We start from the raw sequence: 19,894 nt of genomic DNA, 5'->3' as shown, positions 1-19,894 counted from the left end.
GGGAAGAATGCACTGTCTCAAGGATGCAGCCAATCAGGGGCAGAGCCAAAATAATGTTGGGTTTCCTATCCTGGGTCCCTTCCCCCCAGCTAGACTTGTCTCATTAGCATCTAAAATTTTTCATCCTAAGAGAAGTCCTGACAGGGGGAAAGATAGTATCTCTTTAACAATAGGCATCATTCTAACTGAATATTTAAAAAAGCAATGACCAGTGTGCCTTCTCACAGTGGAGGTTTAGATCCAATAACGTCTAGAAAGCAACCTACTACCTTTAATTTAACTGAAAAACTGACTCCCTTTGAAAAGAATTTCTTTTCCTTTGTTGCTAGGATTTAGCCTAAAAGCATGTACAAGCGTCTGCATACTGTCCTGAGACAATGTTTCTCAGGTAACTTCCGAATCCAAACGCAGTGTTGCGGTAGCTCGTTCCTCCGACAGTGTCAGAGGTTTCCACACCAGCCCTGCACACAGAATTAACTCAAAACCTCTGCAAGAAAAACATCCCTGCTTTTAGAGTTTGATTTGGCATCAGTTTCAAAGAGCTGTTTGTATATTTTAGCATATGTAGAATTTTCCTTTGCTTGAAACTTCTCTTCTAACAATGGACAAGACATGATTTCTCTTCTGAGTGACTTAAACAAAAACAAACGTGTCTTAGTTACATAGAACCTTGTTCTCAAGGTGTTTTTTTTTTCTTGACCAGAAATCAAACCCTGCAGATTGCTAAGCAATAGCCAGTCACATAGGGAGATTTTCCTTGCTGTAGGAAATAAACAAATACTAAATAAATCGACAAAAGAAAAAAATATATATATAGGACCTCCTTTCACTTTCTACTCTGCTTGGTAACATTCCCCTCTCAACATACACACACACACACACACACACACACACTCCTGCAGAGGGGTTTCTTTCTCAGTGTTTATTCCCGGTGCTATAGTAATAAACTCGCCGCAAATGGGCAATTTCAACATCTGTTTGTGGCTGCTCCCAGACACCTTGTATTTCTTCAGGACATGAAGCCTGCTGACTCCCAAGTGTAAACAGACACACCTAATTATGTATTAAGGTGTCTGAGAGGAGCTACTTGTTTTGATGACAAAAAAAAAAAAAAAAAAAAAAGAGAGAGAGAGGGCCTAGTCATCTCGGTATCCTTGAGAGAGACACACAAAAACACAATAAATAGCCAGTGGTAGCTCCTCCCAACAGTGGACATTCTCTGCCTGCCCAAAACTGGAGCCCTACTTTAGCCGGCCAGCGAGTCCTCTCCCCTGCGTCCACAGCTGATGATGGCCAGTCAAGAGTGATGGAGCTGTCAAATGGGGGGCAAAGTCTACCCAGTCTCTCCAGCAGGATTTAATTTGAGGGTGAAAAGAGGAAAGGGGCAAAGGAGGAGGAGATAATTCAGATGTAGCTTTTTATTTCCATATCACAACGGCCATGTACAGCAATAGCCAAAAAAATGCCAGTGGCCTACAGGAAATGCAGCAGGAGAATACAATTACAGAGCCTTGGACCACGCAGTCGGGGGCGTGGGTTCTGGCCCAGCACTGCCCCTAGCGGGCAGGGTGATTGCTGTTGAGCCCTTCCCCTCCCTGTCCCCACATGTCCCTCGTCCGTAGAATGACGGACCTTGACTCAAGCTCTCTCCATGGGCTCCAACTCTAAAATTCTGATTCAACTACATATTAGATAACGTTGGAATTCTAAAGTAGCTTTAAAATTCTACTAGAAATATGGTTCCTTTAAAGAAAGATGCCCATTCATTAAAAAACAGTTATTACCGTTTTTAAAAACGAGGTATATTCACTGTGCAAAAAATACCCAGGTTTTCTCTCTAGATACAAAATGCCAATTAGAAAATTTAGAATATTCTTCCACTAAATAAAAAAATAAAAGTAACTGTTAACAACAGTTTGCAAGGAGGCCGAAAGAAAACGGGAACACTGTTAGCTTTTAAAGATTTTTGTCATTAAATTTAGCAGTGAAAGGGGTTAAAATTAGCTTTAGGCTCCTACACTCAATGAGGGATATGATATGAGCTATTTCTCTTTCTCCTTTGTTCCAGATCCTTTAAGTAAACTGGTTTGATCTGAACTATCTGAAGTAAAAATAAATATTTATATCCACCTTTCCAACTCTTGCAGGACAAGGATATATTATTAAGCATAATTTAAATAGCTTAAATTTCCTTGCCCTCATACATAAACATGTATACTTTCAGGTTTGCAGATTTCATTAATATGTACATTTTTAATCTCTAGAATAAAATTTAGATTTACGAAATCAGGAGGTGGATTATTTTCACTGTGGTTTCTGGTAGGAATCCGGTAAATTTTACTTTAGTTGGGTTCTCCGACCTGTATCAAGCACGAACTCTGGCTGCTTAGTAAGGATTACTGGTGTTATGTCCCCCGAGGGTGACCAGGCAAGGCCAATGTGATAAAAATTCCTCTTAGGACGGCACCAAACAGGCTTCTGTCGCAAAGTCTGGTTCTCATACGGAGACTGCGATGACAACACATCATGGGGAAAGCACACTTGGGGCCCAAAGACTTGGGGGTGAGTCTTTCCCCCTCTTTCACTATGTGACCTAGAAGTCAAGTCTCTGAACATTCTTGAGCTCTAATTCCTACTGGCAAAACAGGGATAACTGATAATAACATCTATATTCCGATAAACTGCTGTGAGATTAAATGAGAATGTCTGTGAGCATCTCTTCTATTTAAAACACTATCTAAATATCATTACAGTTATTAATGCTAAGTATTTTATGCACTTACTTTTACTATCACCTTTGGACTTAGTTGCTGAAATCCTTCCCGTTTTCCCCTGCACCTAACTTGTTCTAACAAGGTGCTGTCTGTAAGCTTTACGTGACTTCTGCCATTAGAAAAGCCACTGTTACCGCTGATATGACTGTCCAGGTCCTTTCGGTTTCCTCGCTCCCTGGAGTTGCTGAATTAGTGCAGCAGAAGAGTTCAAGCCTCCCCTCGCAAGGATGCTCCCGCCTTCCTGGTAGTGTCTTCAGTTCTTCTTCACGTGTTCCAGGGCACCTGCCCGAGTCCCCATCTCTCCTCACCAACCCAGTCTGCAGGCCAGCATCCTCCTAGCCCGAGCCGCACGGGCTGCTGGAGGCCACTGGTCATCGAACTGCACTGGGCCCTGGATCTCGTGCCACCCAGTGTGACGCTGCCAGGATCCACAATCCCAACCCGCAGGTGGTATCTGTACAAATTTCCTTCTTCTTTCTCTGTTTCCCTCAATGCTCATTTGCCTGTCTGTTCTATCTGTTAGAGCATACTTGCCACATTTTCCGGGCACTGAAGAGTTTTACCTCAATGTGAGTGGCTCCAGTTTGCCTTCTACATCACCCAGAATGGTACTTGCTTATTTGATTTTTACAAACTGTCAGAAAGATTCCTTTCCAACTTTTAACTAGAAGTTCTGTTATTTGCAATTTGAAATGTAACCTTTTCATTAAAATGTTAGCAGGAAGTCCCTTGGGTGGGGTTCACTTTGGTGAAATAGTTTTTCTCTTTTAGGCACCAGGGAACGTGGCACAAAGAGCAGGGTGATGCAGTGTAGCCCGTCTGCGGGGACCCGGGGCGCAAGCTGTGGCTTCACGAGTCCCAAGCTGACATTTCAAATTCTAGCTCCGAAGGTCTGTGCAGGGGCTGAAACACCCACATCTCCAAAGTCCTTAAATAGAGGCCTCGGAAGGCATCTTCTTACCCACTTTAGCGATGATTTTCAACACAATACTGCAGAGTTGTAGGGGAAAAGAACAGGACCAAAGCCTTAAGACTGAAGGGAGGCGTGAGTCTGATCAAGATCCCCTTGCCTGAAGAGGAAGGCAGTCTGACCGTCAGGATGCAGACCTCCTGGCTTCTGGGCAGAAAACACCCCTCCCTCTAGAGCACACTGTCTTTAAGATCTCTTGCTTTTAAAAAGTGACTGTTTTTTTCAGGGGCTTTGCCTCCTCCTTACACTGAATCTTTTTGGCTGCAATTCTCCCTTCCTGTTACGTTCTAAACGACCAAGCCAGAGAGAAAGGTTAACAACGAGCTTCCACAGCCAAAGAAACAGCCAACCTAATATCCAGAATTCCAATCCATGAAGTTGTCAGAGCCGCTGGACTCATTCTAGATGTCTCATCCCATGAGATGTTGATGCTCTTTGAATTGTATCTTATTTTGGGTCCTTTGAGCTTCCCAAAGTCAATATAAATCCATCAAATAAATTTTAAGTAGATTAGGTCACTGAGAAATGTACTCCCCAGACTCTGATTTTGCTGTTCTTCTTCTTTCCTTTAAAACAAGCTAACAAACGGTGGTCACAGTTTTCAGTACGCGTCCCCCTGCGCCCTGGCGCTGCGGGAAGGACACTGGCGTCCACAGGGAGCAGGACATTTGTTACTTTTCAAACAGGAAATGCACGAAGTGCTCCCGTCTTCATAAGATTGGGAAGCTCATTTCTAGAACCACAGTGGAAGGTTTGGGGGTGGGGATGGGGGGAAGAATCTCTCTTTAAGGCCCGGTTAAAGGATCTGAGACAGGAGTGAACACTGACTACAACTGTTACACTAAGAGTCTCACCGAGTAGAAGCTTCCGCCTTTACCTTTCGTTTGTGCTCATAAGATTCTGCTTAGAACAAGTCCCTCATCCTTGATCAACTCAAGTCCTTACCAGTTTAAGACGTGTGCAGATTTCCCAGTCCTCTGGGCAGCAGCTGCCCGGATGTTGACTCCATTCCCAGGGAGGACAAGTGCTGGGGTCTCGCCTGGCTCCCCTCAGCTCAAATGCAGGAGGTCGGCTTGCGAGACTGATGTAAGGGCCCCCTGCCCCAACCCAGGGGTCTCCCCACTTCACTGGTTGCCTCACTTTTCCGAGCGTGATCATCTTACAGCACCCGTGTAGCACTTTGTTCCACCCTACAAGGAGTATATCCAGGCCGTGAAACATTCGAGCATGCACTACCTATGTTTCAGGAGGAGAACACACCACGCTGGCCGGCCCCCCAAATGAATGTCAGCATTGTCCTCACTGCATGGCCATCTGAGTTTGCCCCACGCCTAGGAAGGAGCGCTACTGGAAATAATCAGATTAATGTGTCAATGAAAACAACCAACCCAAACATTTCGGCTCTCCAAATGGACTTCTGGCCTGAATTTTCCAGGTGGGTGGTTCTGTATTCACCCAATAAATCAAGCAATTCCTGAAATACCGCTTCACTGTGGGGCGTGTGAACAGTGTCTAAACATTAACTAAGATTTTATAAGATGCAGTATTATTCCTTTTAAAGTAAACTACGGACTGGGGGAAAGCATTGCTAAAACACTTTGATGATGCAGGCAAACACCCGCTTCCAATCCATTGTCTCCTCCCTGCCCCTTCCAGGTAAGCCCTGCCACCATCTTCTCACCCTGGCGACACTGCTCCCCGCCACACTCTCGCCACACTCTCCTCCTGCACGTTCTGTCCCAAAAGCCAGAGTGACCACCGGGAGATAGAGATCTGTTTATATCATCACCTTGCTTAAAATCTGCCGGTGGCTTATCACTGCAGGGGCCAGCAAATATCCCAACTTCTAATCCTGAGCAGCCGAGGCCCCACGTGAGCTGGGGAGCCCGTCTTGCCGACTTTATCTCGTCTTCTACACGCTCCTGCCCCAGACACTCCTCTTCCCAACTCAGGGCCCTTGCACGGCTTTCCCCACTGCCTGCGGTCATCTTCCCCAGGCTACCTCCTCCTTGTTCTCCGGATCTCAGTTTAAATGTTTCTTCCTCCTCACATCACCCTATTTTACCTTTTCCACAGCACATATCCTTAGATAATCCTTTCTTATTTTCCCTTTCCCAGTAATAGCTAACATTTATTGAGTGCCAGGCATTATTCTAAGGCCTTTATGTATATTAACTATCCTTTAGTCCTCATTACAACCTTTTGAGGTTGGTGGTATTATTATTATTATTATCATTATCATTATCATTATTGTTATTATACTATCATTAGCCCATTTTACAGATGAAGAAACTGTGGTATAGACAAGCTAAGTAATATCCCCAAGATCACACAGCTAGTGAGTAAAGAGGCCTGGATTTAAACCTAGGGAATCTGGCTCCAAAGACTGTTTAATCACCACGCCATACCCTAGTAGAAAACGCTCCCTGAACTTTTGTCTTATTCATTACCATGTTAATGAAGATTTTTGTCATGTGGTCATAAAACATAATAGCAATGTTTCACTAAAAGGAACTTTGTTGTAATTCTAATCATGTTTTCTCCAAATATATCTAATTTCTTTACTACAGAAAGTCTGGTCCTCGAATCTCATTTATTCTGTTATTAACAATTCAGCTGCTCTTTTGTTTTAGTAATCTTTAGCTTATAAGAGTCTCATTTCCCCAGTAAGATAAAGTACATGTCATTATAACCATTCCCAGGAAAAGAGGGTACAACACAGATAAGTTGCATTAAAACCCTGCAACGCTGTGTATTATGTCAATGAAATAAAGCTCCTTAATTTTAAATTAAAGCTGGGGTTTCAAAACCTGTCTGCAGATGCTGACACACACGCATGTATATGAGGTTTCACCACGTACAGAAGCTTAACTGTGGGCAAGGGGCAAGGTCTGAACGTACAGTTCTTTGGCATAGATCAACCTGATTTTAGGTTGCTTCCCATCAGAATCAACCAAAGAACAAGAAAAAGCTTTCCGTGACATCTGTAGTAGTTATTCCTATTAAGTTCGTTCATAAATCAAATATTACACTTGCCTCTATTCTTATTATGCATGGCAGTCCCCAGTTTCCTGATGTGGCAATTACTAAATCTTTCTGTGAGAAAATCTACCCTTCCAGGTGTTATTTTAGAATCACAGACATTGAAGGTTTTCTGATGCTCCTTGGAGAATGTCTGGCCCAATTAACTCATTTCACCCCTGAGGAAACTAAGACCCATAGGAGTTAAGCGACCTGCTCAAGTGATGTGCTCAGAGGCCCATCTAAAATTATACTACAGGTTCCTCAATTCCCAGCCAAGTGCTGCTTCCAACACCTTCCAATGATTCTTTGACAGTTTAATCACCATAAATATGCCTGGGCCTTAGAAGAAATGTTTTCCTGACAAACCAAGTCGATTCAACATACAATTATTGAACACCTACTATTTTATCAGTGTTGGGTTTAATTCTCTTTGGGGATGCATATCCCAAATTTAAATGCTGGATTAAAGAGGTTTTTGAGGTTTTACTAATCCTTCAAAGGTATATTAATCCAACTATATCAGTAATCGTGGTGAATGTCAATTGTCTAAATGCACCAATTAGGACAGATGTCGGAGTGGATCAAAAAAACGAGACACAACTATAAATTATCTACAAGCAACCCACTTTAAATATAAAGACACACAGAGATTATGTGGAACAACGGAAAGTCCCATTCGTTGCTGGTGTGAACGCAGTATGTACAGCCATACCGGGAGGCAGTTTGGCGGTTTCTTACAAAACTAAGCATGTTTCTACCATGCGATCTGGCAAGGGCACTCCTTGGCATTTACCCAAAGGAGTTGAAAACTTGTGTCCACACAAAACCTACACACAGATGTTTATAGGTTGTAAGGTACTCACACTACCCTTGAAGTGGTACCGTGTTACTGAAAGTAGACTTGGAGTAGTCGTGAATGTATATTGCAAACTCTAGGGCAACCACTTAAAAAAAAGATTAAAAAAGAAGTATGACTGATATGCTAAGAAAGAGAAAAGGGAATCCTATAAAACACTCAAAACCACAAAGGCAGAAAAAGAGTGGAAGAAAAAAACAGCATAAAGAATAAGGGCAATAAAAAGAGAACAGTAACAAATACGGTAGAGACAGATCCAGCTACATGAGTAATCACTTAGAATGTCAGTGGTCTAAACGCACCGATTAAAAGACTGAGACTGTCAGAGCAGGTCAAAAACCAAGAGCCAGATAATGCTTCAAAAGTATGGCACGCCTTCGGGGATTACCAGACACACATTATTACATACAAAATAGATAAACAACAAGGACCTACTCTATAGCACAGGGAACTCTATTCAATTGCTTGTAATAACATACAATGGAAAAGAACCTAAAAAGGAAATATGTACCTATGTATATGTGCAACTGAATCACTTTTCTGTACACCTGAAACTAACATTGCAAATCAACTACACTTCAATAAAAACTTTTTAAAAAAGGAGAAAAAAAAAAAAAACATTTGATACCCCTGACAACCCATTCACTTATGAGGTCAGAAAACTGTAACTTGTTCTGTTAACCGCCCAGGGGGACAAACTCTTTCCTTTTTGGAATCTTTTAGGTCAGCTCTCCCTCCACCACCCCTTTAAGCAATACTGTTTTCCCAAGGAACAGAACAGTTTGGGAGCTTAAAGTTTTGTTGTTTTTAATGATGAATACTACAACATTATTATCGGACTTTTTTCCTCTTTTCCAAGCCTGTTTTTATTTCCTTCGTAGTTTTTATTTAGAAAGGGTTCTTCTTAATTAAATATGGATTTATTGTGACCACATCAATGGGTTTATTATTGATTTATCGTGAGTTACTACTCTCCTTGGCACAGGGTGGAGCGTTGTTATTATTCCACTAACGATGGCATTACTACCAATTACAACAGGGAGCTGGAGTGGTGACCATTTGGGTTGGAGAGAGATCTGTGTCCAAAGTTTGGATACAGAAACATTGGTCTTATCCCCACCCACCATGCTTGGCTGTGTTTCTAAGTTGGTCACTTAAGGCCAAAGTCTCTCTGGAAAAGATATGATACGTCCCTGCTTAAGAAACCCTTTGAGATACTCAGGGACAATGTTGCCTGAGTAGTATTTTATTTTAATTTATGTGACTTTCACAGACTTGACATTCAACTTCTTGAGAGTCACATCAAAAAAATAATTTAGACAGTTTAGTCAAATGGGATCCTAGATTTTCCTCAGACCAAGTCACTTAAATTCTGACCCAATTTAATAATATATACCCCCCTGCTTGTTTTCTGAAAATCACTTTGAACTGTTTGAAATACAAAAACACTGTTCAAAAGTGACTTTGAACAATTCAAATTAAAGTGCTGTCATTTGCATTTTACCATATAGAATTTTAATTATAAAAAAGATTTTTACTTGTTTAGTTACCTCTTTCAAATATCCTTTTCTAAGGTTCCCCTTATAACTATTTCCACATATTAATAAACCTAAAAAGTAACTTAATATAATCAAGCAGTTTCTCTTTCTTTTTGCTACCAACAGTAGTCAATTAATATTTCCTGAGAAACCAATGCTCAATATAAAGTAACAAAGTAATACTCACACATGGGGGTTTCAATGGTCCTATTTTTTCCTGAAAAAAAGTAAGTAGTACCTTGGCTAATATTTATTAACTCCCCAATAAAAGACCTGTCAGGGATATTTACATGTATATTCATTCTAAAGGTAATGAAGACGTAAATGGATGCCTACGTGCATATATCTGTTACAGCACAGTGCTAACAATGTTCCTCCACTTTAAAAGAGATAGTGGGAAAGTCTAGATTATAATCACATGCTAGGACCATATCTGTATATATGGCATGTATAATTAAGGTAAATGACAATTGTCCTTAGCTTCCTGTACAGCTCCACTTCCAGATCTATTAGCCAATTCCTAATAGTCACAGCGTAATGAATCTGAAGCACAGAGCACCGTCTGTCTGGTAGACCTTTCTACGGCAGGCAAGGACTTCCCGTGAGCACCTACACCTAGAGCATGAAGCTCGAAGTTAGAGAGAGAGATAGCAAAGGATTGGCAGGCCAGGTCCTTGGTCTAAGGGGAGCTTTCGATCTAGTTGAAGTCTTGGGAGAGACAGCAAAGGATTAGAAGATCAGGCCCTTGGCCTAGGGGAGCTTTCAATCTAGCTGGAAAAAGACAAGATCTTATATATTCTTGTCATAACTTAAGAAACATTATGAAACCACACCTGTCAACAAGTGTAATTTTTTTTTCAGCTGAAAATGTAATTGTTGAAGCAATTCAGAGTAAAAATATAATCTGAGCAGAATGGAATTTTTTTTTTTTTAATCCTCTAAAGGAGAAGACTTTAGTAAAAAAAAAAAAAGATCTTTCACTAAAATCCTGAGCATTTTCTGCATATTCTGGCCTCCACACAGTCTGATGTCATTATGTAACCACATCATATTCCCATTATGTCTTCTAAAAGAGACTGAAAGCTTCCTGAAGGCAGGGACAACGTCTTCTATTTCATTATTATTCATTGCACGCCTAAACACATTTTAAGTTATGTACCAAGTATCTGTTGAGCTGATTTGAAATGGCTGAAATGAACTGAAAAAAGACACCCTAGGGAGGAAGAAATGCAAGAGGCCACGAATCTACTGGGTGACATTTATAAAAATCCAAAGTTCGTGCCAGGTAGAAACTATTACTGAATTAAATCAGATAAAACCTAACAGGAATAACTATAAATTTTCATACTTTGATCTAAAAAAAAGAAAACTGGTAAAGTAAAAAAAAATGGAAAATACAGTTTGACAGAAAGTGGTAAACATGAGAAAACAGCATAACATGGTTGGAGTGGGTGGCAGGCGTGAAGAGGGACCACTGAGAAGGTGTAGTCTCCCCAGAGATCACTGACCAGGACGGTGAGGTCATGTGACACAAAACCCCATCACACGGCAAGAATTTAAAAAGGAGAGAGGGCGGAGGAGAACAGGAAAAATTAAGAAGGTCAGGCTTCGTGAGAAATGATAGTTGTCCAAACCAGATCTTTTGCTTTGTTTTACAGGGACTGTTTTGCTTCAGTTTATGGCTTTTCGTTAACAGAATTTCCATCGTTTTCTCAGAAAAGACTTTGACACTTTATTACATGACAGCTATAATTAATGTCAGACTCTAAATTAGAAATCAAAAACTCTATTTGATCATTTGGTTTCAAGCTGGACCTAAAGTATGTTTTGGCATGATTACTAACTGTTAGCAGCAAGTTCTGGAAACAGATGCAGTCTTGATATGTTTTCTAAATGTGAAACACATTGCAAAAAGACTCGGAGATAAAAATACACACTGCTCATGCACACTCTTACTGTGCTATTTCCTGTCCTTATCAGCAAAAGAAAGTGTCTCTCATTTTGCCCTTTATCTGTGGTCCCAGGTGAACAAAATTTTCTTTCTTCTTTTTCCCTTTCTTCTTTCATCTTTCTCCTACATGCTTATCCTTTTTTTCCTAACATCTTTCCCACTAATACTTGTTCCAGTAAACATTTACTGAGCACCTACTATGTGCCAATAACTGTGCTAGGTTCTAAGGACTCAAGGATCTGTAAGACACAGTCACTGTCCTTTGAGAAGCCGACCTCCTATATAAGGGAAAGGCATGTAATCAAACTACTGCTAAAGGAAGATACGTACACATTAGAGGTGTGTCCCAACTACAGAGATGAGGAATGGTGAAAGAGTGATTCACTTTGAGGAAAGTGATGCTTGAGAAGTGGATGCCCGGCCACGGCAGGGCAGGGGGCTGGCCTGGAAGTGTGGAATAGCACAGCACACTTGAGGAAGGCAGGCCAGGCATTCTTAGGAGAAGAGGAGCATCCTTTCCCGAGGACAGGTGGGTATTTGGGGAGGCAGCTAAGTCGTCATATAAATGGATTGTTATTTCAAGCTGGGTCTGTTCTGTACTTGAACTGCTATGAATGACCACCTACAGGTCCGTGTTCAGAAATGTGTCCATGGGCAAAACCAGAGAAAACAATTTTAATTCAGAAATAGACCAAAGACTAGGAACATCATATTGTGGACCACTTGGTGACAGCTGCTTTGACAGAGGAAGTGTTCCACCAGGAGGAATGCATGAAATGCTTTCTAAAGAGAAATATCATTGCCTAAGTCGGTAACAAAAGGAAACGGGAGGGTGGTATTCATTGGTGCAGGGAGAGCAGTCTGGATGTTTTTAAAAATTTAATAACATCCTTACAGTGGAATATTACTCAGTGGTAAACAAAAATGAGCTATCAAGCCATGGAAAGATATAGAGGAGCCTTAAATGCACACCTCTAAGTGAAAGAATCCAGTCTGGAAAAGTTACATACTGTGATTCCAATTATATGATATTCTGGAAAAGGCAAAAATATAGAGATAGGAAGAAGATCAGTGGTTGCCAGGGTTTGGGAGGGGAGGTGGGGAGAGATAAACAGGTGGAGCACAGGGGATTTTTTAGGGCAATGAAACTATTCTGTGTGCCTCTGTACTGGTGGATACACGGCATTGGGCATTTGGCAAAACCCACAGGAGTGCGCAACACTGAGAGTGGACCCTAACGTAAACTGTGGACTTTAGTTAATAGTCATATTGGTTCATCAATTGTAACAAGTGTACCACACAAATGCAAGATTTTAATAATAAGAAAAAGTGGCCGGTGGGGACGGTAGGGGCGGGGGGAGAGATATAAGAACTCTGTACTTTATGCTCAACTTCCCTGTAAATTTAAAATGCTTTAAAAAATTTAAGCATTAATTTAAAAACAAATATATATGATAGTATGTTTCTACTCTTTTGAAGCTAGTGACACAACTAAGTTTTCCACCAGCATTTATCAGGTAAGGCAAGCTTTCTTTACCAGAAGTCCTAAAGACAACAAATTCCTGGACAGAAACGATCTTACTCCCTGCAGAACGTCTGAGACATGCAGATGGGCAATTGTGAGGAATACACTTTCATGGGACCACTGAGGCACAGTAAATGAACTGACATATCTAAGAACAGTGCAAAGAACCTTCAGTAACAATGAAACTAAAACTCAGCTTTCTTCAGTGAAATTACCTCCACCCTTTTCTCAGATGCCAGGGAACCACAGAAGCCACTGCGTCGTTAGAAAAGTAACATTAATATTTTTGGTTAAGTTAGGTTCAAGCTCCCCAGCTTTCTTCTACAAAAAGAAAGGGATTATAGCAGATCTTTCAACAAAATTTATAACCATGTTTCTGCCGTCCCTGCATAACTGCGACTGCTTCCATTACTAAGTCTTTTCTCCACGTGTGGGTGGTTGTACGTGTATCAAAAGTAAGTCCTCACGAAAACAACCGACAAGAGCCATGTATAAAGTCAGTCGAACCATGGACGCAGGTTTCAGTCTGCGCTTTGATACCGCAGTCTAGCTACAAGTAACAGCACCTCGTCACACGACCAAGTGTCGTCAGCTCTGTGAGCTGGGCCCACTACCCGCAACTGCTCTAGTAGGAATGGAAACCGCTTCTTGTGCCCTCCGCATCAGGAACTCAAAAGTGATGATGAACTGAAGCCCAGGTAGGCCCTTGAAACTGGGCCAACACGCAAAGAGAGAAAAATATCCTCTGCCCGTGTCAGAAAACAGCCTGCTTTTAAAGAAAGCGAGATGAATTTCAGCTCACAGAATGCAAAACCAACCCAACCAATCACAGTCAACAGTACAGGGAAGAGTACTGAATATTCAATTGGTAACACAGGGCTGGCCTTTGTTTAGGGTCCATTAAATTTAATAACTTCCCCCTCTGTGGCTTTAAACGGAGAACTTCTTCAAAATAAGAGTGGCTCCTATTAAACATAATTACTTGCCCATGGCGGCGACGGCAGAGGTGCCGTCTACCCAACAGGTGGGCCTGAGTAAAGGAATGGTTCTGCAGTAAAAAGTAGATGCTCTAGTGTTTTGCTGTCGTTGCTTTAACTTTCTGGTTTATTAGTATTAATTGCCGGAGTTTTCCTTTTAACCTCTCTGAAGGCGTCACTCCCTCCTGTGAGTTGAGTGGCCCCACTAAAATCCATGTCCAAACACACTTGGCACATTACTGAAGCCGCTGCTTTCAAACCCTGACTTGGGGGAACAGATAGAGACTCGGCTGGAAGGGACATTTGAAAAGGACCTGCACCGAACACCGCCGGCTTTGACGTGACATGAAAAAGTCCTCCCACTAGGCCTTCAGTGATCAAATGGAGTTTTTCCACTGCAATTTCTAGATTTTGTGGCAGTAATACAATCATTTTTAGTAACTTTATTGATTAGGCTGATGCCCATTCTGCTGACCTTTGGAAATATTATTGTTTAGTGACTAAGAGTCGTAAAAATGGAGACATACTGAATAGTCCTGTACAGTTGATTAAGTGGAATTTTTTAAGTATTTAATATTTGAATATTTTGAAAGAAGAAATTCAAGACTATTTGCTTACACAGAAAAAAAAAAAAAACGACCTTCAAAAAGATTACAGTTCTTAACTCTGCCTCACATAAAATAATCCTACCGTTGCAGAGAAAAGTCATCCACACGACCTGCGCTGGTCTCTCTCAGGGTAACTGAGACCAACAACCTGTGTTGTCCCTCGCATCTGCAATCCACGTATCCGTCTCTAAGAGCCCTCCAGAAAGCATCGGAGAGGTCCACGGGCACAAAGACCAAGACCGCAGAAAAATGCCTGTGAGACCCCTTCCACCTCGTGCACGCCAAAGAGCAGCACAGAAGTAGGTGAATCTAAGACTCACACGAGTGGGACGGGGAGGAGATATTCACAGTGAATAAACCTACGTTCAGTCTCCTTTAGGAGACTAACAATAGCTCATACTCTGACCCATAAGTCAAAGAATGAGAGTCAATAAAGAGTTATGCTTCTTTTTGTAATCGTGTAATTACATAATATACATTTTCGAAGTCAGTAATTATTTATTTACATGGTCTTTTTAAGTGAGCTCCAGAAGAGTAATTATAATCTTGGGGTCAAGCTTCACTAGCGCTTTGAACACCGAAAACGCCATGGGTGATCCATTATCTCAATGATACAGACCCTGTCAAGCTTTCTGGTCTTCACCTTGCCACACACCTTGCTCTTTCATAGCATCGGTGCGAAATAACTTGGGCCACCTCTGTAGAGGGAATATTCTTTTAGGATCAATGAGATGAAATGAGGTAACGTATGAAACCACGAGGGGTTGGGGAGTGAGACATAAATACAGATTATTACGTGATGAGGCCGTGCCTATCATAGTAAGTGTGGTGGGAAGGGAACCAAGCCCTACAGAGCGTCTTCTGAGCTAGGCGTCTCTAGACCAGTTTCTGCTTGATTTTCATAAGCGAACTGGATATTACCTAAACTGAGTACAGTAAGGTAGACCCTCTCAGTCAATTACGTGACAATAATTTATTGTTCAGTTATAAACTTAAACTGATGCTTTTGCTCTTGTTAGAATACGGAAGGCTACTCTAGCTTAAGGAAATAGTTCCTGAATCTTTGTGTTACACCTACGAACTTCAAGATATCTGGTTCTGTATTTGTCTTTGCAGCAAAGCAAGGCTTGTGAGTAATATACCGGTATCATCTTATTTTATTTACTCCTCGCTTCCATGCAGGATTTGAGGGAGGCTACAGGCGCTCTATGGTGTAACATCACACGTCATTATTGTAATTCATTAAGTTCTAGCATTTGTAGCCACACTTGGAAAATTACTCAGCAAGAAATGATACCAAAAATAAAAAGAAGTTGTAAAATTGGATTCTCTGAGGGTCTTTAAATAGATTCAGTCACAGTCTTTCTTTGGAATGATCTTTTAGGATGAAACAGAATTTCTTTCAGAATATTCCTTTCTGAAAGGTCTCTCTGGTCACTTTTATTCCTCTGATTCCCAAGTTATGTGCAGGTGTAACTTAACACGTTCTATTTTCTGATGTTACAATTGAACAGTTATTTTCTCTTAGTGTTTTATTAATTTTTTCTGTATGGCTCCCAGTTGCTTTTTAGTGTGATAAAAATTCATCATAAGTCTATGGGATAATAATAATCGTGACAAACACTTACAGAGTACTTCTATGTGTTACGCACTATGTTAAGTGCTTTATGAATGCCATATGAGTATTAACTCATCTAAATATTTAAATATTTCAAGGAGGTTTTTACATTTTAAACGCATTCTGTGACCATACTTTTTATAAAGTAAATAACCCCCTTTAAAAGTTTAGATTTTTATCTACTGATTCATTTAAGCCAGGGCTTGCCTGTAAATTATATATATAGATACACAATTTTTACAAAACAATTTTGGCTTCCTAATATCAGCTACAATCTGTTTAGCACATATTGTGTGTCAGGCCTGCCCTTAACTCTTTACAAAAAGCATCTCATTTAATCCTCTCAGTAACCCCAAGAGTTAAATATCATATCTGCTTTTACAAATAATAAAACTAAGTTTTAGAGACAAAAGAAACTTGCCTGACATGTGCATCAATTAGGATTCAAACCTGGGTCTGAACCTCCAATCCTACTACCTAAGTGAGGGATTTTATTCTTTCTCATCCAAGATCGTACAAGGTTGTTTTGTGAGTCCCTGCATACAGGGACATGAGGGCTGATTTCTCTACACAAAAACATGAACTGTTCTGGAACGCATCTCAAAAAGTGAACATAGGACTGCTTGGAGATGCAGATAGAGGTTAATATTTTAGCTATCCGTGTTCCAGAGACATAGCATCTTGGAACTTAGGGACACCTTTAGATACTGAGGGGAAAAATAATAAGACAGAAAGTATGCAACTTGGTGCCTGGGAGCCTTTGAGACAGGCTTCTCTCCAAGGAGCTTCCCGGGACGGGTCCCCAGGGAAGGGAGAACAGTGCTCACTCCAGGTGACTTGGTCCCCGGGCCCACCAGGCAGCATCATGGGTGTGGACACAGCCCCGTGCCCAAGAACAAGGTCAGGTAAGCAGGGCTCCTCCGGTTCCCTGACAGCCTGCATCAGGTTCTTTCTTCCTGTGTCCCTGCATGCTGACAAGAGGGATTTTCTGTTCTCCTCGCTCTCATGTTTATACAGAACCTCCCACTCCAGCACCTTGTTACTTTGCCAGGAACAACTCATAGAAATGTTTGGGGTGGGAGGAAAAAACTGGACTAAACTCAGTTTCAAACTAGTTTAAAGCAGAGGCCGGTTCCTACCTTTGGCCTTGGATCAATATACAGCTGGATAATTGGCCAGTTTCTGCTCCTACTGCCTCCCCTGTGAAATGGGAGAAGCTGTGTCCTATCCGTTTATGGAAATGTTTTAAGAAATTATCAGTAAACTGACTCCAAATAATCTGTCTGTTCTAGAATACACACGTAAATGACAAAATATCATTTATGTGGCATTTTCCCAGGGCTATTTTCAATGGTCTTCCCATTGAAGTCATACACGAATACACCTCAGCAAGAAAACGCTGCAGTTGAGGGTCTCCAAAGCCCCACTCACTGCCTGAGGCTGCCTTCTCCTCTAGGTACTGCCAAAGGACAAACAGTAAAATCTGCTTCCGCCACAGAGGGTTGGGCAAACGGAAGCCCCAGAGGACCCTAAACAGAGGAAAGCTTGCACAAATCTGTCCTGGCCACGTGTCACCTCGGTCCTATGTGAGACAAAACAGACTCAGCCTAAAATACCGTAGAAATGACCAGAACTAACTCAACACCATCCAACGCCGTCTCACATCAGCCCTGGGTATCCCCCTGTGCCTTACATCCTTCCTCGTCTCGTTAATCGATGTTTGCCTAAAGGGGGTGGTCATTCCAGTCAAGGGAAATGATAACTGAAATTCTACACTCCGCATGATTCCCCAGTAAATACCATGCAATGTATGAAACTAATAACAGCGGTCAGAATGAGAAGTGGTGACGTGGTTTTGCAAAGAACCTTGAGGTTCTCCCTCCCCAACCGACCCCTTCTTTCCCTACTCACCCCTACGGGAGTCCAGCTGCAGCAGAAAATGTGAAGGCGCTAGGACCGGGGAGCCCTTTCCTGCTATTCGCTTGAGAAACAAAGCCTTCCCTCCTCCCAAGTTGAAAGAAATAAAGGAGTCTGAGCTAATCAAAACCTGCAAGCCTGCTGGTGGCCGTCAGCTTGCCAGCGGTGCAGCTCAGCGGAGTGAGTAACGGCTTCGAGCTTTGCAGAAAATGAGAGAGGGAGAGAAAACAGAGACAGAGACACAAAGAGAAAGAAAGAGGCATTAACCTGGCCAGGAGTCAACAGGTGCACAGAGCCCGAACGCCTCCGAGAAGAGTCTCTGACAGACAGAGGAGGATCCAGCTGTGTGAGCCTCTGAGGGGCGGCTTCCTTAGGGGCAGGGCCGCGGTCTGGATGGCCCGGTGTCTCAGAGACTCTTTCTTATTCACAGGACTCGTGTGGTTGGCCAAGAGCCTTTAGCTCTCCTCTACCGGCCAGTTAGACGTCTCTGTGGCCACTCTCTGGCTCCCGTAAGGAATTCGCCAGGAGAGAGGGGGGAGGCCAGGAGGCTATGACTCGCTCTTCCCCCACGAGCCTGGGAACTCGTGGTGCCTTCAGGAGAGGGAGGTGTGAGCAGTAGGCCGCCACGTGGAGGGCGGCGGCGGGGAGCTGTGCGATTCCCCGAGAGGCTGCCTCATCTGGAGCGGGCCACTCAGAGGCCACAGCTGGTCTCTCAGACTCTCGCAGCCTCACTGCGCTCCAAGGGGCTAGTGTCGGACTGGGATCTGAAGTTTGCAGGCGCTCTCTCTTGGAACTGGCGACCTGGGACTCCTGGGAGTTCAGAGCCTCTAGACACAGAGGGCCGGGCCCTCAGTCTGGAATCTGGCTCACAGGCGGATGTTAGGAATAGAAAGAAACGCAAGCAGAGGAAGGCCAGGCATAAGACCCTCAGGAGAAGGCCCCAGTTATGAGACAGCGCCAACCAAAGGGGATGCGATTCAGCAGGGCCAAGGCTGGGTGGCATGAAGTGTCAGCTTAGAAAACGATGCCCTCTCTGGTGGGTTTTCAGTCTCTTTCTTGACTTAAATTTAAGTTCAAGCATTTGCGAGCCCCACAATTCAGGTGTGCGGTGGTCAGACTCTTGTCCACAGACCTCTGACGGAGAGTTACTGTGAGCAGAGCTAAGACAGCTGGGCCCACCCTGCAGCCCCAACCCCACCCCGGCACGGGAGTGGGTTTTGAGTTAAAGTGTATGGTCTTTACCTGAGATGCGCCTGGGCACGTCGGTGATGGCAGGGAGCCCAGTGCCGCGGGTGGAGGACAGCGGGGTGGTAGAGTGGATGGACGGGGGTGTCATCTGGCTCAGGTAGGAGGGGTAAGACTGGTCATAGGACCACGGCGGAGAAGACTGTGCCTGCCTGGGGTCTGGGAAAAAGAAAAAAAATCTTTAGCACACCAACCGCTGTGGCCTTCGAACACACAACCCCACACTTAGAAAGGATAAAGCAGAAAGAAAAAAAAAAAACAGAACATACAAGGGCTATTTCTTTCCCACAACCTCACCCTTTCAGGCCCCATACAGCACAGAGCTTTCTAGACTTTGAGTCTCGATGAAAGTAACAAAATGGATCGTATGTAAAGACTATCTGTCTCCCTCTCACATAAATATTTCTGTTTGGAAAGCCCAACAGTCATTTAGAAAACAATCTGCTTCGGTTATCTTTACAAAGTGAAATTCTATTTCAGTGGTTTTCTGTATTTTTTTTCATATTACTCCAACAAACATGCATTACTTATTTCTTTTTTTAAAAGTTAGAAATTTTTTGGACAATCTACATGACTGAAGGACAGGGAAAACTGTGCCTTTTACTGCTACATGTCCAGCTATCTTTCTTTCGGATGTGCTTTTTGGTTTTCAAAGTGCAAAATTTCAGGCAGGTCAATGGGGTGGCACTTTCTGGCCTGGGGGTTAAGAGGTTGGGGTAGGGGTGAGAAGAGAGGGGGCAGCAGGTAAGAAGAACGGGAAGGAGGGGAGCCTGTTACGTTATTCTCATGCTAAAGCGACCCCAGAAATTAACCTTTAAGAAAAAGACAAAACTTAATTTCAAAGCCATCTGAGAACTGAAAAGCTTCATCACCATCTAGTTTCACTGTTAC

At 42.6% G+C, this 19,894-nt stretch overlaps 1 protein-coding gene across 3 annotated transcripts in view; it reads right to left on the bottom strand.

The window, feature by feature from the left end:
- The window catches only part of RUNX2 (RUNX family transcription factor 2), a 206,134-nt gene that overhangs the window by 16,686 nt on the left and 169,554 nt on the right, over nt 1–19,894 (bottom strand). For all 3 annotated transcript variants that reach the window (XM_074348839.1, XM_074348840.1, XM_074348841.1), the window contains one exon: nt 19,001–19,162. In XM_074348839.1, the coding sequence (XP_074204940.1) occupies nt 19,001–19,162 (162 nt within the window). The remainder of the gene's footprint in view (nt 1–19,000; nt 19,163–19,894) is intronic.

The sequence above is a fragment of the Camelus bactrianus genome, chromosome 20 (genome assembly GCF_048773025.1).
Source record: "Camelus bactrianus isolate YW-2024 breed Bactrian camel chromosome 20, ASM4877302v1, whole genome shotgun sequence".
NCBI classification, from domain to species: Eukaryota; Metazoa; Chordata; class Mammalia; order Artiodactyla; family Camelidae; genus Camelus; species Camelus bactrianus.
Note: the sequence above shows the minus strand (reverse complement) of the source record. Positions and strands in the feature narration are given on the sequence as shown.